The 25,255-nt window shown below is 44.0% G+C and overlaps 2 protein-coding genes and 1 pseudogene across 2 annotated transcripts; 1 reads left to right on the forward strand and 2 right to left on the reverse strand.

Moving 5' to 3' along the window:
• Positions 1-4,820: 4,820 nt before the first annotated feature.
• On the reverse strand, positions 4,821-11,203 carry LOC102849969 (zinc finger protein 432-like). The gene is made up of 2 exons (XM_006897395.1): positions 9,889-11,203; positions 4,821-4,984 (listed from the first exon to the last, which is right to left on the reverse strand). Exons 1-2 carry the CDS (start codon positions 11,201-11,203, stop codon positions 4,821-4,823), a joined length of 1,479 nt encoding a protein of 492 aa, XP_006897457.1.
• A 2,963-nt stretch (positions 11,204-14,166) lies between these two features.
• Positions 14,167-15,200, reverse strand: LOC102850388 (zinc finger protein 677-like). Its single transcript, XM_006897396.1, has 2 exons — positions 15,186-15,200; positions 14,167-14,334 (listed from the first exon to the last, which is right to left on the reverse strand). The coding sequence occupies exons 1-2, from the start codon at positions 15,198-15,200 to the stop codon at positions 14,167-14,169; spliced, it is 183 nt and encodes a 60-aa protein (XP_006897458.1).
• Positions 15,201-23,698: 8,498 nt separating this feature from the next.
• On the forward strand, positions 23,699-24,230 carry LOC102850797 (annotated as a pseudogene).
• The last annotated feature ends 1,025 nt before the right edge of the window (positions 24,231-25,255 follow it).

Below are 25,255 nucleotides of genomic sequence, written 5' to 3' on the forward strand. Positions count from 1 at the left end.
GACGATCTCCTCCCATACCAGTCAGATCTGATTTGACGGTACACGCACACACAAAAAATAATAATAATTATAATAATAAAAAAAAGAAGGCATGGTCTCCAGCTAACTGTGGACACCTAGTCTTGCAAATCATCAACAGTTGTGGGACCAATACAGGAGAGCGCTTTCCACACTGTGGGATGGTGGTGGATGGTGAAGAGACTGTGGCATTGCTGTGAAGTAAACAGGGCAAGATGTAACAAGAGGAATCTTGGAGGTGGAGTCACAGTTATATAGGTTTTGCTTGCTGGATGACTAACTGAAAAAGCTGACTTGTAACTGCTCTGAGATAAAGTTTGGTGGACTAGTTGAGTAAAATTAGAGGTTTATATGTGCTGCTAAATTGAACCTAGACTTTCATTTGTTGACCAAGAAGCTATCTGAATTGAGGAACTGTGTTTTGTTAATCTGGCTTGGGACTGCTGGACTAAACCTCGACTTCATTGTATGATATATATCCTTTGCCTCTGTGTCTCCCAACCTATGTCTCTAAAATACTGTACAAGTGTGAGTAAGCTCTGTGAATCAATTTGAAATGAACACTGGGCCCAATGATTGGTAGAAAAAGGTTCAGGAGCATGGCAGGGTGGCATGCTGGATCATGTAGCTATTTGTTTGGCACTATGGATCTTATTGGTGGGGAAAGCTCCCCTTTATGAAGAGAGTAGAAATCAGACTCAGCCTCTGCTATACTCCATCCACTCCTTTTACACCTGGTGTCAGAAGTGGTGGGAATCATTCCGCCAGACTCTCAAAAACATGGATTTGTTCTGTAAATGTGGAGCTTTGGGAAAAGGGGCAATAAAAATGGTTACTGTTTGTTTCTACAAAATGAGAGGGAAAATACAAAAGCTTACTTTTGCTTTTACTAAGAGGGAAACAGATGCTGAGAAGCCACTTTATGGCCTGAGACAAAAAAGTAGGAAACAAAAAAATGGAACTGAGAATTTGTTTAAAAGTCAATTATGTTTTCCTTATGTCATAATGTTGACATATACTATAAAAATGAATATGAGGGATATAAAATGTTGAGGTATATCATAAAAATGATTAAGGTTTTTGCTTACTTATCTAGTCCTGAAAGTTGCTGTATTGAGATACAGACTGTAGACTGTGGAAAGTATGATAAACTTGGATATTGCTGTAGCAATGTTAATGACTGCTGGATACTATAATGATGGGACACAGTGTAATTTGGAGGGAAGAATGTCAGCCAGTAGGAGATTAATTGGATATTCAAAAAGAGAAACTTCCCGGCGAGCTCTGGTGGCCTAGTGGCAAGAAGCTGCACTGCAATCGCAGAGGTACACGGTTCAAATCCACCAGATGTTCTGCTGGAGAAGGAGGAACAATCTCCTCCTGTATCAGTCAGATCTGATTTGACGGTACACACAAAAAATAATGAAATAAAATAAAATTTAAAAAAAAAGAGAGAGAGAGGGAACTTCCCCTAAACGATGCTGATAATTAGGAGTACAATTTGTTTGTGTGTGGAGCCTAGCCTAAAAAAAATTAAGCGCCATCCAGTATTGTAAGAGAGTTACATTTGAATGAAGACAAAGCAGGAAAAGAGACACTATGCCAAAAAGAGAGACCTTGAGGCAAAGTAAAGATAACGTCCATCAGACCCTCAGTCCAGCCTTGATGTTAAAAGAAGCTGATGAGTATGCTGAAAGAATTCACCTGGTGATCACCTGGGCCTATCTGATAAGTGGATGTGGGAAGCATCACATCTCTCTGTCCAGAACTTCATGTTAAAGGAAGCTGGTGGATATGCTCAACTCGTGGTAACCGCCTGGGTTCACTTAATGAGTGGAAGTGGGAGATACATAGTAATGAGCAGTAATGAAGAGACAGCACCATGACAGATAGAGAAGAGATTAAGATTGTTCATAATTTCACCTTGCACAGGTCCACAATAAATACTCTTGGCACCAGCAGTCAGGAATCAAAAGAAAAATTGGATTACACGAATCTTCTATACTGGACCTCTTCGGAGCAATGAACAGCAATGATGTCAGTATTAAGGTATTAAGTATGAAGGTGCACCTGATCCAGGCCATGGTCTTTGCAATTATATATCACCGACAAATGACTAGCGTCACAGGAACAGGTGTGTCAGGGACAGTGACACTGGCTGAGAATAGGGCAGGGTTAAGAGATACTGTGCATAGGGTCACTGAGTTACAGTTGATTTGATAGCATATAATAGTCAAGATTGGTGGACGATTTATCAACAACCTGCGTTATGCGGATGACACAACCCTGCTTGCTGAAACTGAAGAGGACCTGAAGCGCCTGCTGCAGAGTGTCAAGGGCTGCAGCCTACAATATGGATTGAGGCTCAATGTCAAGAAGACAAAGATTCTCACCCCTGGACCAATTGGCAGCATCAGGATGGATGGTGAAGAGAATGACATTGCACATAGCTTTAGTTTGCTTGGCTCCATAGTCAATAGTCTTGGCACCAGCAGCCAGGAAATTAAAAGGCGCATTGCCATGGGGAAGTCTGCTGTTAGGGACCTCTCCAAAGTACTGAAGAGCAATGGTATCTCTCTGGAGACTAAGGTGCGTCTGATACAGGCCATGGTCTTCAAAATCACCTGTTATGCATCAGAGAGTTGGACAATGACCAAGGAGGATAGAAGGAGAATTGATGCCTTTGAGCTGTGGTGCTGGAGAAGAGTATTGAGAATACTATGGACTGCTAGGAAAACAAACAGATTTGTCCTGGAAAGGGTTAAACCGCTTGGCCCCTTGGAGGCAAGGATTCTGAGGCTCTGTCTAACATACTTTGGACACATTGTGAGGAGAGACCGGTCCTTGGAGAGGGACATCATGCTTGGGAGTGTGGAGGGACGGCGCAGGAGAGGAAGACCCTCTATGAGGTGGATTGATTCAGTGACTGGGATAATTGGGATGGGAGTGTCAGAGACAGTGCGATTGGCACAGGACAGAGCAGAGTTTAGGGCTGTTGTACACAGGGTCGCTATGAGTCGCAAGCGACTCGACGGCACATAACAACAACAACAACAACAACAACAACAACAACAACATAGCAACATTTAAATCAGTACTCTGAGGAAATAAGCATATTCCTTTTTTGAAACAATCTTCTGTTACAGTTAAAACTTTCAAGTGGGGGGAGGGTTGGGAGAGGAGAAAGGTGCAACAATGAATGAACAGAAATCCAAAGGCTCTGTAAATTTTCTTTGAAATTAATAATAAATTTGAAAAAGAACAAACTTTCAACTGCATTCATAAGCAAACTGCAGTCCAGAAGGAAATTATGTTGCAGCAATTAACCCTAGTTCACAGCATGAAATATCTCTCTTCTTCAAGATCCTTATGAAGTGGCATCAAGTAAAACTCGCAACCAAAAGAACAAATCAGTGTTTAAATAAGAGAGGTTTGCATTAGAGTATGAAAACATTTTGTTTCAAAAAGCCACATAAAGGGAGCTCTGGTGGCCTAGTGGCAAGAAGCTGCACTGCAATCCCAGAGGTGTGCGGTTCAAATCCACCAGATGCTCTGCTGAAGAAGGAGGGTCAATCTCCTGCTGTACCTGTCAGACCAGATTTGACGGTCCATGCACAAAAAATATTTTAAAAAATATTTTTTAAACAACCACATAAAGCAAAAAGCGTAAGTTGAAAAGTAGTCTATTGGATGGAGCCTCTTTCATTTAAAGAAACTAAATTTAAGTGAGCTAAATTTAATTGAAGGAAAATACTTACACAGTCAAATACGTATTTCATAATCATCTCTAGATAGATGAGGAAATCACGCATAAACTATGAAAAATATTTCTTAGAAAACACATGCATAAGTGAGTGCACAGTTGAATGATAATGTATTTTCAAACCCATACTCTTTGCATTAGCCGAATGGCAGGCTATGGATGGATTTAGAGGTGGTCCTAACCATATTCTTGCAATCACCACCGCACAGTAATCTCCCCCCATGTAATTTGCAGTTTGTGAAAACCCACTGAAAAATTAGCTACGAGTTGGTTTGACTCAATGGAATACACAACAAGATCTTTGCATTTCCATAACAACAACAACAAGATCTTGCATTTCCATAAACTCTACGTAGCTAGTGCTACAAAAACTGTCAAACCGTGAAGAAAGCGTCACAGGGTGGGGAAGAGATGGCATCACAATGGGGAAAGAATTTAATGCAAGGAGGCCTGACTGTCAGACGCCAGCTGCATCAGTTTGGGCTGATAATGCTTCTCTCTCCTCTTCCTGAAGTTCCATGTCAGCCCGACACCTCACAGTAATCTGACAGCAGCCTCAGATCAGTGACCTGACAACAGGCCCATGTCCCAGTGCACAAGATTCCGGGGCTTCTCATTTCCCAAAGCTTCGTGCTCCTAAAAGACACCGACCTCCATCACTGAGATTAAAGCGAAGCTGGACCAGCTGCGATGTCTATTCCCGACCTCCACCTTCACAGTCACTATTAAGCCCTGAACCCAGACTATGCATTCGGGGTGGAAAAAAAAAACACACCTCCAAGCCTTTTAAAAACCCAAGTGATCTGCAAATATCGCCGATTCGACAGCCCTGAAGCCGCACCTGTCAACCTACAGCGCGCATCTTCCAGCATCTCCGCTCCCGCGCGCCCCGCAGGAAACTCCCGCCCTCACTACACATTTATATCGTCCAATTTAAAAAATAAAGATGCTATAAATAAAGAATGCTATAATAATTGCGCTGTAATAAAGAATAAACGGACCTGTTAAGGGTGTTTCGGTGTGTGTTTTGATTTCGGAATCACCCAAACTCAAGAGAAAGCTGACATCTCAGGCAGGTTTTCATCGTCGCTTCCTTATACGTCATCGACGTGCGCGTACGGTGGCCGGTGAGGCTCCGAAGTCCTCGACGGAGTACAAACGCGAAGCACGGCACGTCCGCGCTGGGCGATGTCTGCACCTTGTCTGTGGCCCAGGTTCACGGTCAACAATTGCACGCTCGCCTCGCTGCAGTGTGTTTGCTGGATTTCCTGAACAATCCAGGTTTCCATAAGGGGCGCGGACTCCGTAATTTCTGTCTGTCGTTGTTATTTGGGTGTTGTGTACTTTTCAGGTGGAACTGAACCATCGCAGATCCGCTGGAAAGTTTGCAGAGGCAATTAATCGCTGGAGAGGAGACTGTGCCTTCTGCTCTGATGGCATTGAACCACCTGTTTTGGGGATTGCGGCGCAGTTTTATTGCCACTAGGCCACCAGAGCTCAATCTCTACTTTTTAAATATTTATTTTTTTCTTTTTAAGAGCTCAATATTTTTTTTTAATTTTTATTTTATTATTTTTGTGTGAGTGTACCGTCAAAGCAGATCTGACTGGTACAGGAGGAGATTGTCCCTCCTTCCCCCGCAGAGCTTCTGGTGGATTTGAACCGTGTACCTCTGTGATTGCAGTTGCAGCTCCTTACCACTAGGCCACCAGAGCTCCCCAAGAGCTCAAACTCTTAATAAAAGACGTTCACCGATGATGTCAGCTAAGGATCTGACATTTTTATGGGGAGCAGAGCCAAAGCACAGCCTTTTACGGGTGTAATTTCCAAAGTAGGGAATATGTCTACACCCTCCTGAAGGGATGGTACTGACAAATTCAGAATTCTCTATGTATGTGTCAGTTATGAAACTATAGTTATATAGTTATAAAACTGGCATCGAGTTTTCTCCAGCCTGAAAGGCTAATTACTTGACCTTAGAATTTTTAAAATTTTTTTTTATTAATTTTTTTGCATATACCATCAAATAAGATCTGACAGGTACAGGAGGAGATTGCCGCTACTCCTCCAGCAGAGCATCTGATGGATTTGAACCACGTACCTCTGGAATTGCAGAGCAGTTTCTTGCCAATAGGCCACCAGAGCTCCCTGACCTTAAAATTCTTAGTGTCCTTTCTTTAATTTGTATGTTTATCAGAAGAGGAGATGCATTTCTTAGATTAGGTGTTATCTCTTGTAACTTCCAAATAATATGTAAACTGTTAACTTAATATGCCTGTTTGCTGGGGAAAGGAGTACCTGGGTATGAATGGTTTTCTTTCAGATACAGCAATTCTTTGATTTTATGAACAAAAGTTTATTAAGTAAGTTGGCGTCTCATCCCTAGTATAAAACCCTGGTGACCTCTCCCAGTCGGGGAGGCAGTCTTTGAGGCTGACTCACTATCCTCCACAGACCTGTAATAAAGTGCATCTGGATATTACAATCTGTTTGTCTTGACAACTGACTACAGAACAAACCCCTTGTGTTCAGTAACACTGGTATAACTCCTTGAAGATGCTATATTGGAACATGTCTTACACAAATCAATTTTGTGGGTGCTAGAAAAACCAGGGTTTGGTTTTGTTTTGTTACCCGCAAGGGCTGACACACAGCTTCAGCGATTCACACTCTAGTGGGTTTGTTCTCCAGTGGGTTTTCAGAGGCGGTACGTCACACTGAAATAGATTGCCCATATTTTTCTTGAGGAACAGTTGGTAGGTTCAAACTGTCTTAGGGTTGGCTTCTCTACTTCTAATGGAACCACTAGAACTCTACTGATTACAGAGTTCACCAATGAACTAAAATCAGATGAGCTGTGGGATGCTATCAAGAATATCATTTAAAAAATCTTTTTATGGTTATCACAAGAGTCCACAATTAAGGTTGCATAGTGGAATGTACTTGGGGCGGTGGGAGGGGTGTGGGGGGATTGTGTACAAGGGAGGGTTAGGGTTAGGGTTAGGAGCGGTTAGGCGGTGGGAGGGCTGCGGGGGGATTGTGTCCCAGGGATGAAGTCTTTCTTTTACTTTTGAAAGAGAGGAGCGAACTGGTGGGCGGGGGGAGAGGGCTGGGCGGGTAGAGAAGTGCCGCAATGAATGAATGGAAATCCTAATTCTCTGTAAATGTTCATTAAAATTATTTAAAAAAACCCAAAATTTAAAAAAAGATCAATTTCAATCAAGTTTGTGCTAGACTCTAATCCAGAGTTACTTCCAGAAGTAATGAGGTCATTTTAAAATAATATGTTAGAGCAGAAATCACAGGATATGTGGAGTTTAAAATATTTCAGGAGAAAGAGAGAGGGACTGAGAGAGAAATAAAAAACCACAACAAAACCCAAGACAGGAAATGAATACAGATGAAACAATTGTGTGAAAATCTAGATTAATACAGAATCTGGTTAAGAGGTTTATGAATACTCATTTTACTAGTATATTAATTTTTTTATATATTGAAAATCTTAACAATAAAAAAGATAAAAGGTTAAAAAATCTTTTTAAAAAGGAGTATCATCCCTAAAGAATACAAAAGTAATATCGTTACTAAAACCCAGTAAGAAGAATGAGATGGATATCAAAAGAGATTTGAAGATTGCACTAGAATGGAGAGAAGACAAAGGGAAGCAATCAGGAAATAAATCTAGCACTAGCAGAAGGAAGACTTACATGCAGAACCCATAATATTTGTTGTTCATGTTCACAACGGAGTTTAACATTATTCCATCCAGTAGTCATGTTAAGATATATCTTAATAAATGGAAGAAAAAAATTATCCATAAAGTTAAATCATCAAAATTAGTTATGTATGGAAGCGACAGCCTTTTACACAAATGGTGTTGGAAATAATGCAAAAGTATCTCTAGAAAATGCAAGCAAGATCCACACCACACTCCATACACAAAAAAAACAACTCAAAGTGTATCAAAGACCTAAAAAAGTGTATCTAGGATTAAATCTAAGGACTATAAACTTCATTAGAGAAAAGCTTGGAAGAATTTTAGAAGCCCTAACTCACAGTATGAACAATCTTCCAATCATCCTGGAAAAAATCTACAACCAGGAGAGGATAAAGTAGAAGAATGGGATGATCTAAAAATAAAATCCCTATGCACATCCAAAAACATCTCCTTCCTTGAATGGAATTACGGAGGAGAGGCAAAGACATACATTTTTAAAGAAGTTCCCATTTTCATCGTTATGGTATCTCATTAGATACAGTCTTCAACTCAATCCACATTATATGTGGATTGAGCCTTTGGAGGTGAAAAGTGGTCTTTTTATTATTCTTCCCTCTTTTATAGCATCCAAACTGTCCATCTTACATGAATGTAGGAAAATGAATGTAGGAAAATTGGACATTGTTAAGAAAGAAATGGAATGCATAAATATTGACATACTAGGTATTAGCAAAATGAGATGGCATGGCATTGGACATTTTGAATCAGACGATTAAATGATTTACGATGCCGGGGAGGAAAAGGTGAGGAAAAATGGGGTAGGTTTCATAATTAAAAAAGTCATTTCTAGATTCATCCTGAAATACAATGTGGTGAGTGACAGAATAATATCCGTATGCATACAAGGAAGACCAGAAAATAACACAGTAATTCAAATATATGCACCAACAACTAGGGCCAAAGAGGGGGAAATAGAAGAGTTCTACCAACCTTTGCACTCAGAAGTTGATCAAATGTGCAATCAAGATGCACTGATAATAATGGGCGACTAGAATGCAAAAGCTGGGAACAGGGAGAAGGATCAATAGCTGGAAAAATACGGGCTTGGTGAGAGAAATGAGGCTGGAGATAGAATGACAGAGTTCTGCACATTCAATGATTTATTCATTGCAAATACCTATTTTAAGAAACATAAACGCAGGCTATACACATGGATTTCACCTGATGAACTTCTCACATTTAAAAAATCCTGTGCTTCTATGAGTCTGGAGACAGTGAATCTCATTGCTTCTGACACGAACTGTAGAGTGTGACAAAGTAGCTCCAGGAGGGGGAACTGGGCCCGTGAACAAAATCCATACACAAAACAATGGCTCCAGAACTAAGTCATACTCAACTCTACACACTCTTATCTTTTTCTACTAATCCCATCATCAATCGCACCATGCCACGGGGTCTGAACATTGCAATAGCTACAGACGGCAAAGAAACATAATTATGAGGGTTTATTAGGGAACTTAACAGGTTACAATTCACACTGGTAGCAGGATATACCGCAGCTCACTTCAGACTGCTAAACAAGCATCATTGCAGACCTTCTCAACTGCACAGAGCAGGTCTATGTGAAAAACATCCCCTTCATCCATTCAGTCATGTTGTTATCCCTCACTCCTCCAACATATTTGGGTAAAGCCTCGGGCTCCGTGGGGCAGCAGCTATTATGTCTCACATCAGGTTTCTGGCTCACTACTGAGGCAGCAGCAGTAGCAGCTGCTCCTATAAGACAGACGTGACTGGCACAGGAGTCTCTCTCCAAAGGACATCCAGTGCTTCTGCCTTGTTGCAACTGGAAGCTGTTGCTGCTGCATCTGCTCATAAATAAGATTTTGCTGCTGTATGGATTCTCTGCCACCTCCAGAAGGTTCCTATCTAGCAACAGGCTGTCCCAGAAGGGTATGTTCGTGTTAGAAAGGAGCCCACTGATGTTTACTGAGGTCGGAGCTGTGATTGGACACATCTGCACGGTCACGGTGTTAACAGGGCTGTCCTCTTGCAAGGCAGCACGGCTATGTGGTGACATGAGACTTCCTGTGGAAGGCTTTCCACTTTGATGGAATCTACACCTTCCTGTCCTTTGTGTTTTCTTTGATGTTAACAATGGTTAGAAGCACATGTTGTCAACGTTCCTGTTTGCTGGGTCAACCCTATGAGATCTTCTCTTCATGAGGACAGTGAGCTCTTGTTTCGTCTTGGTTCTCTGGCATACACGGCACAGACAGGGCTTCCTTCTGGTGAATTTTCAAATGTCTACTGAGACTTGACTGCTGGGCATAAGATTTCCCACACTCACTACACGAAAAGGATTTCTTCCTTGTGTGAAATCTCTGACGTGGAATGAGGAACGACTTCTGATTGAACTGGGTACCAAATTCACTGCCCAGAGATGGTTTCTCTCCGGTGTGAGTTCGCTGATGGAGCGTGAGATACACCTTGGTGCTGAAGCCCTTGGTACAGTGACCACACACGTAGGGTTTCTCTCCAGTGTGAGTTCGCTGATGAGCAGTGAGATTTACCTTCTGACTGAAAGTTTTCCCACACTCTGCGCACGAGTAGGGCTTCTCTCCAGTATGTGTTCGCTTGTGAATGATGAGATATCCCTTCTGACTGAAGCCTTTCCCACACTCAGGGCACAAATGGGGCTTCTCCCCAGTATGTGTCCGCTGGTGAATGGTAAGCGATGCCTTCTGGATGAATCCTTTACCACATTCACCACATTTATAGGGCTTCTCTCCTGTATGAGTTCTCTGATGCAGAGTGAGCTCATTCTTCCTGATGAAGCCTTTCCCACATTCCATGCATATGTAGGGTTTCTCTCCAGTATGAGTCCGCTGGTGTACAGTGAGTTTTGACTTCTGGATGAAATCTTTACCGCATTCGCTACATTTATAGGGTTTTTCTCCAGTGTGAATCCGCTTGTGAAGAAGGAAGTGTCCCTTCTGTCTGAAACCCTTTCCACACTTATTGCACACGTAGGGTTTCTCCCCTGTGTGAGTTCGCTGGTGGACAGTGAGCCGCGTCTTATGGATGAAGCCCTTACCACACACGCCACATTTGTAGGGTTCCTGCCCCGTGTGCGTGCGCTGATGGAGGGTCAGGACGCTGTTCCTCACGAAGCCTTTCCCACATTTCCTGCACACATAGGGTTTCTGCCCAGCATGAGATTGTTCATGTCGCGTGAGGTGCGTCTTCTGGATGAAGCCTTTACCACATTCGCTGCATTTATAGGGTCTCTCTCCAGTATGGGTTCGCTGGTGTATAGTGAGCACGGCCTCACGGATGAAGCCTTTGCCACAGTCTCGGCATTTATATGGCTTGTCTCCAGTATGTAGCCACTGGTGGGTAATAAGCACTGTCTTCTGCATGAAGCCCTTACCACATTCACAACACTTGTAGGGTTTCTCCCCAGTGTGAGATCGCTGATGGACAGAGAGCTGACCCTTCCTGATGAAGCCTTTCCCACACTCCCTGCACACGTAGGGGTTCTCCCCAGTATGAGTTCGCTGATGGTATGTGAGAGAGGACTTCTGGGTGAAGATTTTCCCACAGTCACTACATACGTGGAATTTCTTTACGTTGCGGCTCTTCTGATTTCTGTGGAGTTGGGCCTCCGTGCTTGGGGCTTCCTGATTCTCAGGGAACGTCATTTCACCACAAATTTGGTCATGGTCTCCTTGGAGCAAGGTCCTCTCATCTTCATTAGACTCAGCAGAGTTCTTGATCTGATTGTTTCTTCTCTGCTGGACTGCTGGTAACAGCAAATTTGATTTCACAGTTTCTTCAGGCAACTTGCAAACACCATGGTTTCCTGTGAAATGAAAACTAGTTTTGTGATGATCAGGGTTTTCCAAAGCATTGAGCTTACTGCAGTGTTCCAATCTGGCTAGTCTTCTGTCTTTATATGTGAGCCTAATCAGACGAGCATCAGGTTTCTGCACTTCTAGGAAAGAAGAGAAGAAAGAATCTGTCCATCGTTGACATTTTTATTTAAGTGGGCAAAAAGAAAACAAATAAAGGTATTTGTAAACGGTTTGGTTTTGGTTTTTTTTTTTTATTTTATGTGTGTACTGTCAAATCGGAGAGTTGGACAGTGAATAGGGATGACAGAAAGAGAACTGATGCCTCTGAGCTGTGGTGCTGGAGAAGAGTGTTGCATATACCATGTACTGCTAGGAGAACAAACACGTTTGTCCTGGAGAGGGTGAAACCAGAATGCTTCTTGGAGTCAAGGATTCTGAAGCTTCGTCTGACATACTTTGGGCATGTTGCAAGGAGGGACTGGTCCTTGGAGAGGGATGTCATGCTTGGGAGGGTGGAGGGACGGTGCAGGAAAGGAAGACCCTCAATGAGATGGATCGATTCTGTGAGTGGAGTGGCAGGAATGAGTGTGTTTGAGACGGCGAGGTTGGCACAGGATAGAAGGGCGTTTAGGGCTCTTTTACGTAGCGTTCCTATGAGCCGCAAGTGACTCAATGATACACAACAACAACTGTCAGATCAAATATGACTGGTACAGGATGAGATTGTACCTCCTTCTCCAACACTTACCTCTGGGATTGCAGTGCATACTTCAGATTTTTAATGAGAACATCTGGATATGATTGTAAATGAAACATCACTCTGTTAGATGCATGCTGATGAATATACAACATAAGCAATGCAAACAGTAAAAGCACTTAGTGCAGGAAGGGGGTGGGGTTTGGTTGTGCTGTCTGGAGGGCGGTGCTCTGCTCACCCCATGCTGACATCTGAAGTCACGAGCTGCTCCGAGGTCAATGAGCACTCTTCTCCAGTGTGATTCACAACCTCAGACATGCACTGCAGGTTCAGCTCTGAAGCAATTCCAACTCGATGACATTGAGGTGAGGTCAGGAGGAGTTAGAGAGAGTGTCTCATAAATGAATGCAAACTCGACTGTTTGTAAAATATAACAGCACCCACTGCCACGGAGTTGGAAGTGACTCAGCGTCGACCCTCCAGTGTGTTCCAGAGGCTGTAAATGACAGGGGAGGAGACTGTCCATTTTCCTCCTGTGGAGAAGCTGGTGCCCTGAATAGCCTGCCTAGGATCCTGTGCACAACACAACTCCTTCCTCCACTAGGTTGCCAGAGCTCCCCTGAGAGACTGTAAAACAGGACGTGAAATTATGAGAAAGGTTATGTGCTCTCCCACGCGCACCATCAAATCAGATCTGACTGGTAAATGAAGAGATTGTTCCTCCTTCTCCAGCAGAGCATCTGGTGGATTTGAACCGTACACCTCTGGGATTCTGGGATTGCAGTATAGCTTCTTGCCATTAGGCCACCAGACCTCACCCTGCCTAGGATTCTGAGCACACCTCCTTCTTCCACTACGCTGCCAGAGCTCCCCTTAAAGAATGTAAAACGATGGGGAGCTCTGGTGGCCTAGTAGCAAGAAGCTGTACTGCAATCCCAAAGGTACATGGTTTGAATCCACCAGATGCTCTACCGGAGAAGGAGGGACAATTTCCTTCTGTATCAGTCAGATCTGACTTGACGGTACATGCACAAAAAATAACAAAATTTTTTTAAAAAATGTAAAACGGAAGTAACTTCATGAAATTCAGGTAACAGATAGGTTATATGGTCTCCCAATCTCAATTTTTTTAAGAAAAAATTAATTCACTCTGTAAACTCTTACTAAAAAAGCAAGTATCTACCAGCATAAATAATTTAGTATATATTTTACCCGGTCTCTAGGAAAGGGACTGGTAACTCTTAAAATGGTTAGAAGAACATACACAAAAATGAAAATCAGAACCTCTCCACAGGTAGGGTGTGTGTGTGTGTGTGTGTGTGTGTGTGTGTGTGTGCGCACTTGGCAAAGAAAAGCTTAGCCCTTAGCTCAGTGGGAAATCTGAGCCTTTAGAGAACCTCAGAGTTGAGGAAAAGCTAAGGCAGGAGGTGAAAGCAGACCACTTTAGTACAGGAGATCAATAGCCACTGAGGTTTTCAATGTCAAACTCAAGCTCACCACTGGAGGTGGTTCTGACACACAGGGGCCCCCATCATTTCGCCCTTAATGCTTTATGGAAAGAAACCAGTTCTCTTTCTACTGTGGAGGGTTCCCACTGCTGGTTTTCGGGCTGGCAGCGTGATGTGTAATGGACTAAGATTCCTGTTTGCATGAACAGAAGGGAAATCTGTGCTCTTCGAGCATAGACAAAGGTGCTTTACGCTGAGGACAGATAGAAATCTCTGTATGGTGAGACTCAGAAGGAGGAATTTTATACGACTGATGAGGGAAAGACAGAGTTTCAAATCCTAGAAAGAAGAAAATGATAGAACTGAAATATATCAAAATGTAGCATAAATAAATAGTTATGATCTTAGAAGAAAGAGTATTTCTCCTAACTCCTACATGTCTCACGTGGGGAGGACATGTGGATGTACCCTGACAGATTTTCACATATCCTAAAGACGTGATTCCTTTTATGTCACATTTCAAAAGAACAATCTGAAAAATTTCAAAGGTACAAAGTAAGAGTTGTGTTTTGTTTTGTTTCCAGTCAGGACTAGAAAGAACTGATCTAGGCCAAAATTAGACTGAGAATCTGTGACTTCAGAGCACCCAAGGCACTCCCAAGAGTTCACCAGCAAGAAAGGTCAATGCCAGGACAGTGGTCCTCACCAATGGACACCAGGTTTCTGTAGTTCTCCAACATCACGTCCCGGTACAGGGCCTTTTGAGCAGGGTCCAGAAGTTCCCATTCTTCCCGAGCGAACTTCACAGCTACGTCACTAAACGTCAGCAATTCCTGTAAAAATAAGAGGACCCTGTTTAACGAAGTCTTTTCCAATCAATGCTACAAATGAACCCGAAGGGAAGTTGTTCAGCTCATTTCCTCGATGTAGGCTGCTGCATCTGTACACATAACTTGCTTTATTTTTTTAGATAGCTTACAGAAAACAGAAAATCCTTACATAGTAGTTGAAATTTATACATTCTGCAATCCTGTCACATGTCAAATCTGCATTTTATATAATATACTGAAGCAAAGTTACCATCATAAGCTAGAAACTTTTCATTTCTTTTCTTTTTTTAAATTTTATTCTTTTTTTTGCATGTACCGTCAAATCAGATCTGACTGGTACAGGAGGAGATTGTCCCTCCTTCTCTAGCAGAGCATCTGGTGGATTTGAACCGGGTACCTCTGGGATTGCAGTGCAGTTTTTTGCCACTAGGCCCCAAAACGTTTCACTTTTATACACTCAAACCAAAGGATATATATATGGGCACAGATAGTTAGATACACACACACACAGAGCCATATACACATACACACACACACACACATACATACACACACACACACACACATATATACGAACATATATGTAACTATGCTAACAGAGAAGGTAGCTCCCATTATTGTGATCGGCCGAGCAGCAGTTAACAGTGACATTGTCAAAATATACCTCCTTCATGGGATAAGAGTTAGGATCTACCTGCACCCACAAAACTTTTACCTATTCCAGCAGAGCTCTCCACAGCTGCTCACCACTCCATTAGGAAACAAAGAAGATAGGAAACAAAGCCAAAGTCACAATACACCTAAATGAAATACAATGTAAATGAAAGACTGTAAAAAACATAAGACATTGTCACCTGAGCCTTGACCATCTTCTGATCTTGAGATATACTCAGCACTGGGAATGCTCTTTGTCTTTTCTTAGTACGTGCTAAGTGCTGGTCAGAAATTCAGTCTCCTGGGGACGGCGTCCCTAAGAGAGAGGACACACAAATGCTGCCATCTCAGTGTGAAAGCATCAAGGACGCACAGGGAAATTGCCACATCATAGTGTCCGCAACACAAAAACCCATTCTCATGAGATCAGGCAGGAACAAGCTCCCTGGTGTATTTTCAAAGTTACCAATTCTTCTCCTGTCATCTTTATTCACTGGCCAGCTCTCACATGCAGAGCAAGTGATCAGAAAGACCATAGCCTGAATCAGATACCCCTTATTCCTCAAACTGACATCATTATCCCGCAATAATTTGGACAGTTCCCTAACTGTAGATTTTTCTCAGAAAGAGCCAGCAGGTTTCAGCCATCAGCACTCGCTCGTAGCATGAAATATCTCTCCTAATCTGGCTGGGCTCTGGTCAACTCACTCCATCCATCCTTTTTTTTTTTTTAAAACAACATTCTGATTACTTATTTTGCAAGTGTTTCTTCTCATTTTAAGTCAGACAACATTAACAAATGCAGATCCCAAATGCTTTAACTATGGAACTAAAATTAGCACTGCTTTGCAGAGAGACTTCTTCCTTGTTGTTGTTGTTCCTTAGAAAATAAATTTATGTCTACTGCATTGACATTCCTCTAGGTCGTATAGCCCTGGTGTGTCCATACAGCAGTAACCTGTGATCCATCATCCTTGACTAGGACCAAATGTCCACCAGCCTCCACCCAGGAGTCCACACATCCCTCTGCATGTCAGACCTGCTTGTCCTGACCCCTCAGTCCCTAACCTCTCACTGGGGCTCAGTCAAAAGTCAGGGGATTCAGGAGTCCCTGCTCCTCAAGTCAGCAACTCTTTGAAAGATCCAAACTCACTACAAGGCCCGGAAGCAACATTCGCCGAGTGCATAGCAAATACACTTTATTTAACATGCTCACTTTAGTGAAAAGCAGTGTGATGTTCAATTGGAATCAGCACTCAACAAAAAAGGACTCAGGTATTTACGGATTCCAAGTTGGCCTCTTAGGGGCAGTTATAGCAGAATCAAGGGCCTGGGGTCATTTCCCATGATTTCAGCACTCCCTATGTTCCCATGAGGCCAACCACAAAACTGAGTTCAGGAGCAAACATTAATCTTATTATTTATTTTTTCCTGCAATGTAGGGACTTAACTCGGTAGAATCAGAAGGTGAATAAAATGGACTATCTTTTGTTTCAACCTTATATTCCCAACTTAAAGAGGAAAGAGGGCAAAGATCTTCTTTTTTTTTTTTTTGACAATTAATTAAGCAAAATTTTTATTGAAGCATAAATTGTACAGAAATACAATTCAACTGATTTTAAGTCCAACACCGTGAAGGGAGAAATATGGCACCAAACCTTCCCCTCCTCTATACAACTAGAATTTAGATTACTATCCAATCTAGGGCAAAGATCTTCTAAAACCTACTTCTGGCTGAGATGGGGTGAAGTCAGGAGAAGGGCCTTATACCGAAGGAGGCTGGGGTGGAATTGGTTGATAGCGAATGCTAGTTCACAGGAACTGTCCCTAGGTCTCGTCTGTTAAGTGTTCAATTCTCCTAGTCAATAAATTGAGAAAAACCCTAGAATAGCTAAGAGACTTCTCAGAGGGAGTGGCCAGGTGTTTTATGGCAAGCTAATTAAGAAAATCAGCCAAAGCTCTTGGTGATAGATCCTTTTAAATATTAGTTACAACCAAGCCCAAACCACTGATGTGTGTGCAACAAGTTTTACTGATAACTGCACTTACTCCACCTGGTCCTGCTAGAAGAAAATCTAAAGGTAAGTGATTATGAAGAGCTACATCTCCTAGTGAATTAAGGGAGGTAAGGAGCCCAGACGGTGCCCTGTGGCTGTGTCAACGGAGAGGTCTTTAACACCTGCTGGTAAATCACACGGTATCAGCATGCTAAACAAAGCTGCTCCCAGAAGACCACTGCTGAAATGGGGGCCTGGATGCCGGCAATGACCAGACCGAAGGCTCAATTTTGGCGAGGATGGCTGGACCGTGTGGTTGCGCAGGGATATTACTGAGAATGGGGCCACGGGAAGGTGCAGGAGAGCCTGGGCTGCTGTCACTTTTCTGAAGAAATAACCTGATAGCCTTAATCTGCTAAAAAGTTGAGGAGACATTCTGGGGTGGAAAGACAGGCTTAACTGATGAGAAATGAGAGTGCCAGAGTCTGTGTAAAGGCAAAGGGAGGTTATGACTAAGGGACCAGCGTGATAATAAAAAGTACAACTTAGAGATTCAGGACTGAGAAATACAAAGCGGAAGGAGGTGGGATGAGAAGGATTCAAGAAGAGGGGTTCAGAACGACAGGACAAAGAGGCTGCACAACACGATTTACAGCATCAAAGTCCTGGTCTAATCCATGGAGACCCAATAGATTTATTAATTTTTAAATTTAATTTTATTATTTTTTCTATGTGTACCGTCAAATCAGATCTGACTGGTACAGGCGGAGATTGCCCCTCCTTCTCCAGCAGAGCAGCTGGTGGATTCGAACCGCGCGCCTCTGGGATTGCAGTGAGGACCCATTAGGTTTCTTGACCAGGAGGATTAGGGTGTTTTAGGGAGAGCTAACGGGGGTAGTTAGGAATCCCTTTTTGAGGAAAGAGTGAAGCAGAAGTTTGAGGCAGTACACAGGGCTTCGGCAGGGATTGGATATTGCTTTTGGGCGGTGAGGGAATATGATAGCTAGAGGGAAACAGGTTTGGGGTTTTTTTTTAAATTTTATTATTCTTTTTTTTCTTTTTTCACGTGGGGACTGTCAAATCGGATCTGACTGGAACAGGAGGCGATTATTCCTCCTTCAGCAGAGCATCTCGTGGATTTGAACCTTGCCCCTTTGGGATTGTAGTGCAGCTTCTTACCACTAGGCCATCAGAGCTCGCCGGGAAATAGGTTTTTCAAGTTGCATATTCGTTTTTAATTGAGCCTCATGTTCTCTGGACATGGATTGTTGACAGGTTTTTAACTCCTTCTGTGCCCTCATCTTCTCATCTGTTCCATTTTCTAGTCTCTATAAGTCTCTAGGGAGCTAATGCGACATAGCGTGTGGTGTTTCACTACAATTTCATCTGTTAACCCAAAAGGTGAGACTCTCTGCCAACTCAAATCCTCTGAGGAGTATGTGGGAGAAAGAAGGGACATCTCCTCCTGTGTGAATTATGGCTTCAGAAAATCCAGAGGAGAGTGAATCATAAGTTGGTTCCTAGAGGGAATTTTTAAGGGGGGGTGAGATGCTTGGGGGGTGGAGGAATTGTGGAAATCCCATACTTTGGGCAAAATTGGACGAGGGCCACAGGACAAAGGAGGTGCTGAGTTAGGGGGGGTGAGTTAAGAAGGCCTAGGAAGGAGGAAGAGGGGTGTAACGGAGTGGGGTATCTTTTGTCTTGAGAGGCACGGATCAATGGCCAAGGAGTGTATGAAGATAGATTAAAAAAAGTAGTCCAGTGGCCTAGTGGCAAGGAGCTGCAACTACAATCCCAGAGGCGCCCGGTTCGAATCCACCAGATGCTCTGCCGGGGAAGGAGGGACAATCTCCTCCTGTACCAGTCAGATCTGATTTGACGGTACACTCACAGAAAAATAATTAAAAAAAAAAAAAAAGTAGTTCAGCAAGCGAGCTGCTGGAGGCTGAGTTAGTGCCATCGGTGCCCACAATACGCCGAGCTGATGCCTGGAACGGTCCACGGTGTTCAACAAGGGCACAGTGGGTTGCTCTGTTTCAAACAGGGAAGTAAGGGGCCTGCCGGCAACCCAGGGTTCCGCAGGCGTGCTGGCGGGGGGCCTCCTTCAATCCCTCCCTGGGCTCCATCCATCTCTAGCAGTGGGAAGACCAAGCCAGGTCTCACAGGGAGGACCATGTGCAGCAGGTTTGCAGTCACACTTCCAACGGGATCCTCCACACTCTGGGCAAGGATGAGCTGAGGGCCATGGGGATGGGCACCGTAGCGCCCAGGGTCCCTCCTGTCTGTCCACATTTGAATCAAGCACCAGGAGTGGACCGGCTGGCCCCTTTTTAATGCAGGCTGAGTGGCTGCCTCGGCAGTCTTCATGCCTGGCTGCTGGGGGTACCATCCCTGATCGTTTGGGCAAGCATGTAGGATTTAGCTTGATCCCGAAAGGCCTTTGATTTAAAGGCGACCTCCTCTCTATTCCTGAAGACCCGAAAGGCCAAGTTCCGGTGATCGCATTGTGGAGTTTTTTTTTGTTTGTGTTTTTTTTTAATTTAATTTAATTTTATTATTATTTTTGTGTGAGTGTACCATCAAATCAGATCTGACTGGTACAGGAGGAGATTGTCCCTCCTTTTCCCGGCAGAGCATCTGGTGGATTCAAACTGTGCACCTCTGGGATTGTAGTTGCAGCTCATTACCACTAGGCCACCAGAGCTCCCCGCATTGTGGAGTTTTGAGGGCCATTTTCAAGGTTTTAGCAAGTATGAGAAGCAGACTGCGAAAAGACATGCCCATTACGGATTAACTGGCCTTTGGTTCTGGTAGGGTCAAGGGTGGGAAACCTTGTCAGAAAGGCGAGAGAGAAAAAGATCAGGGTTTTTCCTCAATGTAGGTGGTGGGTTTAGCCTCTGAAGAATAACCGAGTGGTCAGTAAGAGAGAAAGGAACACGTACACATCCAGTTTCCTCGCCGGAGCTGGACAGACTGAGGAGGGAGGAGGAGCGGGGGGCAGCTGGCTTGAGGCAGAGAGGAAGTACATGGGCGAGGTCCACACAAAGTGCAGGGCCAGCATGGCCGTCGAGGTCCTTGGAGTCAACAGACAGTGAAGGTTCCACCGATATGAGATTGGCATTGGTTGTTCAGTGGTGAGCATAGCTGCCTTCCATGGATATGGGATTGGGTGGGGGAATAGAGAAATGGAGTAACAGGATTTGTGAAGGGGAACAGGCAGTGGAGAGGGTGGGTCGTGTCTTGAATGCCAAGGAGGCCTGAACACAGGGGACTCCTGACCCCTTATGCGACTGCTGACAGAAACGATCTACCTCCACGTGTGTGTATGCCATGGTCGTGTAGATGAACCAACAGACTGTTGGTTACCCCAGATGTGACCAAACAACTGGAGCCAACTATTTGGAAAAGGGAAAAGAAGTTTGAGAGGCATCCCCTGCGGCTTCTCACACTCTACGGCAGACAGAAGCCTCAAGTCTCCGGTTAGGGGTCCCTGCAGAGACACAAGGCCAAACCTCTCACAGTCCTGGAGGAAGGGACCTCTCTCACTAGCACTGGAATTTGGAACTGAAAGTACAGTGGGAAAAGAGAAGTCCGTGGTAAAATGTGGCTTCCAGATACCAGGCCAGAAGCAGCTTCCTGAGTGGTGAAGAGAGAAAAAGAATGAAGAAAGAAAAAAGAGGCAACAGGGAGCTTCCCTACCAGGATGTGAGGGTTTGCTGCCCGGCGAGGTGCCACTGCATACTGCACTTGAGGTTGCAAAGAGGGAAGAAGGAATCACAGAAGGGTTCGCCCCCTCTCCAGGATCCCGGGTTCCCCTGGTGAGCTTCACTGCCTACTGTGCCTAGGGCTGCCAGGAGGGGATAGAGGAGGAGAAAACAGAGGAGTTCACTTACCGATGAGTCAGGCAGTGGTGCAGAGAGGCTCAAGTCCTGGAGCTGGATTGTTTCTGAACTGCCGTGAGGAGAAGCCGGTTGAAGAAGTACTCTCCCCATAGGGGCCACAAGATGAAAGGTCCCAACTCAAGGTAAAGTCCAGAACAGCACCAGCCGAGGGTACGGCAAAGACGATCTATTTAAAATGCACTCTTTCGGTGAAAGCCGACTGATGCCCAGGTGATTTCAGCACCTAACAGAGGAGAAGAGGAGGGTTATTTAAAGATTCGATATTGGCCAGTGGGGGGTTAGTCACGGTGTTCACCTGGGGCCCTTTCCCTCTATCTGAGAGTTCCCTATTTGATCTCCCCGGGTGAATTACAATATTGTATGTTTGGGATAAACATTAATAGGATTATTTAATTTTCCCCCAGAGCACAAGGACATATTTGGGCAGGGGCAGAAGGTCAGCAAAAAGGAATCCTTTTGGTTTCAATCTTACACCCTTCTTTGCTTATCCTTTCATCTCTGCGTGACAGGTCAGCAGGGAAGACGGGACACTTCCAAACACAACCCCTCTGTACATCAACAATCAGAAGCATACTCCCCCACTCCCTTTAACTTCTATTCCCTGATGGGGGTTCTGTGAACACCAGATTTTCCCTGCCTCAGAGGTCACACTGCCTTTCACAGTTAAAAAAAAATCAAAGTCTCTTTTCCTTGCTTTTTGTTTCCTTTTTGTTAAATGTAAATTTTGATCCCCCCACTAAGCCATCCTAAGTGAGCCCACAAAACTTGTTAATCCTCTCAAATACAAATATACTACATCAGAGTTTATGAAGAGGAGTGTGGCATCAGGACTGGAGGGAGACTCATCAATAACCTGCATTATGCAGATGACAAACTTGCTTGCTGAAAGTGAGGAGGACTTGAGGCGCTAGTTGCAAAAGATCAAGGAACGCAGCCTTCGGTATGGATTGCATCTCCAAGTCAAGAAAACAGAGATTCTTATCACTGGACAATGGACGGAGAGGAGACTGAAACTGTCAACAGCTTCATTTTGCTTGGATCTACAACTAACACCCTTGGTACCAGAAGTCAGGAAATAAGGAGACCCACTGGACTGGGAAAATGTGCAGTTAGGGAACTCTCCAAGTTATTAAGGAGTAATGATGTCAGTTTGAGGACTAAGGTGCATTTGATTCAGGCCATAGTCTTTCCGATTACTTGCTATGCATCTGAGAGCTGGACAATGAATGACGACAGAAGAATTGATGCCTTTGAGCTGTGGTGGTGGAGAAGAGCACTCAACATCCCATGGACGGCCAAAAGAACAGATATGTCTTGGTGCAGCCGGAGTGCTCTCTGGAGCCCAGAAGGATGAAGCTTTGTCTCATATATTTTGGACATGTTGCTAGGAGGGTCTGTTCTTTGGAGAAGGACATGATGCTGGCAAGGGTGGATGGTCAGTGAAGGAGAAGAAAACTTCAACCAGGTGGATTGATACAGTGACCACTACAGGAAGTGTGAGGATGGTGCAGGATAGAAAAAGGTTCAAGTCTTTTGTTCACTTGACTCAACAGTCCCTAACAACAACAACAACAACAATGAAGATAATGACAAAAGAAGCAGAGAACAAGAAACATCAATCAAGTGAAACTGATACAAAAGTTAACACATAAGCCCTTCAAAACAAGAGTTCGTGGATTCCTCTCTATTCCTGACCCTTAAGTATCCCCTTTAATATGTTACTGTTATTGTTATGTGCTGTCAAGTTGCCTGAGACTCAGAGCCACTGTACAACATCTCTGTATCCTGTCCTATTCTGAACCAGTCTCATGGATTCCAACACACCTACCCTTAATTTCCCAGTTACTGTGCCAATTCATCTCATCTGGGGTCTTCCTTTCCTGTGCTGTCCCTCCATTCTTCCAAGCCTGATGTCCTTTTCCAAGGATCAGTCCTTCATAGCCACAGGCCTAAAGTATATGAGATAGAGCTTCAAAATCCTAGCCTCCAAGGACAAATGTGGTTTCAGCCTCTCCAAGTTAGATCTATTCATTTTCTTGGCAGTGCATGGTATGTTCAAGACTCTTCTCCAGCACTACAACTCAGAGGCACCAATTCTTCTGTCATCCTTAATCACTGTCCAGCTCTTTGATGCATGGGAAGTAACTGTGAAGACCTGGATCAGGTGCACCTCAGTCTCTAGAGTGATACTGTTGCTTCTGAGTTTTCTGGAGAGGCCCTAGACAGCAGATTTTCCTAGAGTGATTTTTCTTTAATTTCCTGACTGTTGGTGCCAAGTCTGATCTTCAACACAGATGTTGGCTATAGGTTCGAGGCTCTGCCTTTTGTCTGAGGCCAAAAGCAGCCACTCTATCCATCCTAGGAGCATCAAAAATAACCACTTTAGGGATTCTTTGGTGGCTTAGTGGCGAGAAGCTGCACTGCAATCCCAGAGATATGTGGTTTGAAACCACCAGATGCTCTGCTGGAGAAGGAGGGGCAATCTCCTGTAGCACTCAGATCCGATTTGACGGTTCACACACACACACACACACACACACACACACACACACACACACGCAAATAAAATAAAAATTAAAAAGAGCCATTTTAGCTGTATTTCCAAAGCTACTGACTTCATAAGTCTTACATAATCTCACTTTTCCAAGAGCTTAGAGCCCATGCAAGGAATCCTGTTCTGGACACAAGAAAAATCCCAACTAAAGTCTTAAAGCAACATGAGCTGACTGGATAGCTCTACTTAAACAGCCTGTTACAGGCAATATGGTGGCGAGCTCTCTGTGAGTTTGGGCGGCCTGCTGACCTGCAGCCACCATGGTCTTCCTCACGACGCAGCTGTGGCTGCGAAGCCGCGTCACAGACCACTACTGGCGGATCGAGGAGGTGCTGAAGCACGCCCGGCATTTCCGAGGAAGGAAGGAAGAATCGGTGTTACAGTTTGGCTGTAAGGGCTGTGATTCGAGCCTTTGTGAAATGCACAAACGCCCGGCGATTGAAGAAGAGGAACATGAGGGCGCTTTGGATCAATCGCATCACAGCTGCTTCCCAGGAGCATGGCCTGAAGTACCCAGCCTTCGTCGGCAATTTTAAAAAGTGCCAGGTGGAGCTCAACAGGAAAATGCTTGCAGACCTGGCCATCTATGAACCAAAGACTTTCAAATCCTTGGCAGCTTTGGCCAAAAGGAGGCGAGAGGAGGGATTTGCTGCTGCCTTGGGGGACGGGAAGGAGCCACAAGGCGTGTTCTCCCGGGTGGTGCACTGCTACTGTTGCCATCGGCGCTCTCATCATCTTGTGACTTATGAGAATTTCTTTTCACAGCTACTAAAGAGTAAGAGCAAAGTGTAACCAACAGTTTGTAAATCAACTTACAGATGTTTATTTATATTTTACTCAAGTGTGAAATAAAGGTCTTGTCTTCCTTCCTGTTGGGATGGGTTCACAGATAGACCTGTCTTATATAGATTGTGACAATAAAGATTGTACTATTTAAAAAAAAAAAAGGCCTGTTACAACATCTCCTGGGGTGGGTGATAAAATCAACCTCTACAAATAAATTTTAATCTCATTATTTAATATCTCCCGAAACCCAAAGATCTAGCTGGGTGAGGTCAGAAGAGCAGCAAAATGGAAATTACTTTGGTTTCAAACATATAGAAACCAAATGTAAAAAGAGCAAGGGGAGAGAGCTCTGGTGGCCTAGTGACAGGAAGCTACACTGCCATCCCAGAGGCGCACGGTTCAAATCCACCAGATGCTCTGCTGGAGAAGGAGGAACAATCTCCTCCAGTACCAGTCAGATCCGATTGGAAGGCACACATGCAACAGTGATAAAATTTAAAAAAAAAAAAAATAAAAATAGCAAGGGCTGCGTGGGGATGTCTACATCTGAGCTCTACTAACTCAGTGGGTGGGGGGGAATCTGCCCCCAGTACCAGCATCCACAAAACAAAAACAATTCCCATGAGCAAAGAAATGTGCCCCAAGCTCCTGAGTCGATATTTCAATTAATTCCAAAAATTCTACGGGGAATAAAATATTGCCAAACTCAGACCTCACATAAACATCCACTTATGGGATCTGTTAGGGAAGGTAACAGGGTATAACTCAGGTTGACAAGAGGTCCTGAGAAAGCTCGCGAGGTACACTCACTGGCTCTGTAGTCTGTAGCACTGCAGTTGCTGCAGTTTCTTTTTCTTTGCTCGATGGGAGATTCCCCAAGTCTCTGCAAGGAAACCTGTTGTTGTTGTTGTTGTTGTTATGTGCCGTCGAGTCGTCTGCGACTCATAGTGACCCTATGTACAACAGCCCTAAACTCCGCTCTGTCCTGTGCCAATCGCACTGTCTCTGACACTCCCATCCCAATTATCCCA

This window comes from Elephantulus edwardii, unplaced genomic scaffold (genome assembly GCF_000299155.1).
Source record: "Elephantulus edwardii isolate Elephantulus edwardi_28Jun2011 unplaced genomic scaffold, EleEdw1.0 scaffold00208, whole genome shotgun sequence".
In the NCBI taxonomy this organism is placed as follows: Eukaryota; Metazoa; Chordata; class Mammalia; order Macroscelidea; family Macroscelididae; genus Elephantulus; species Elephantulus edwardii.

Coding starts and splice junctions, on each gene's coding strand:
- LOC102849969 (XM_006897395.1), bottom strand. CDS start 11,203: ATGACGTTCCCTGAGAATCAGGAAGCCCCAAGCACGGAGGCCCAACTC. Junction 4,985..9,888: donor GAAGTCGTTCCTCATTCCAC/GTCAGAGATTTC, acceptor CCTGGGCCACAG/ACAAGGTGCAGACATCGCCC.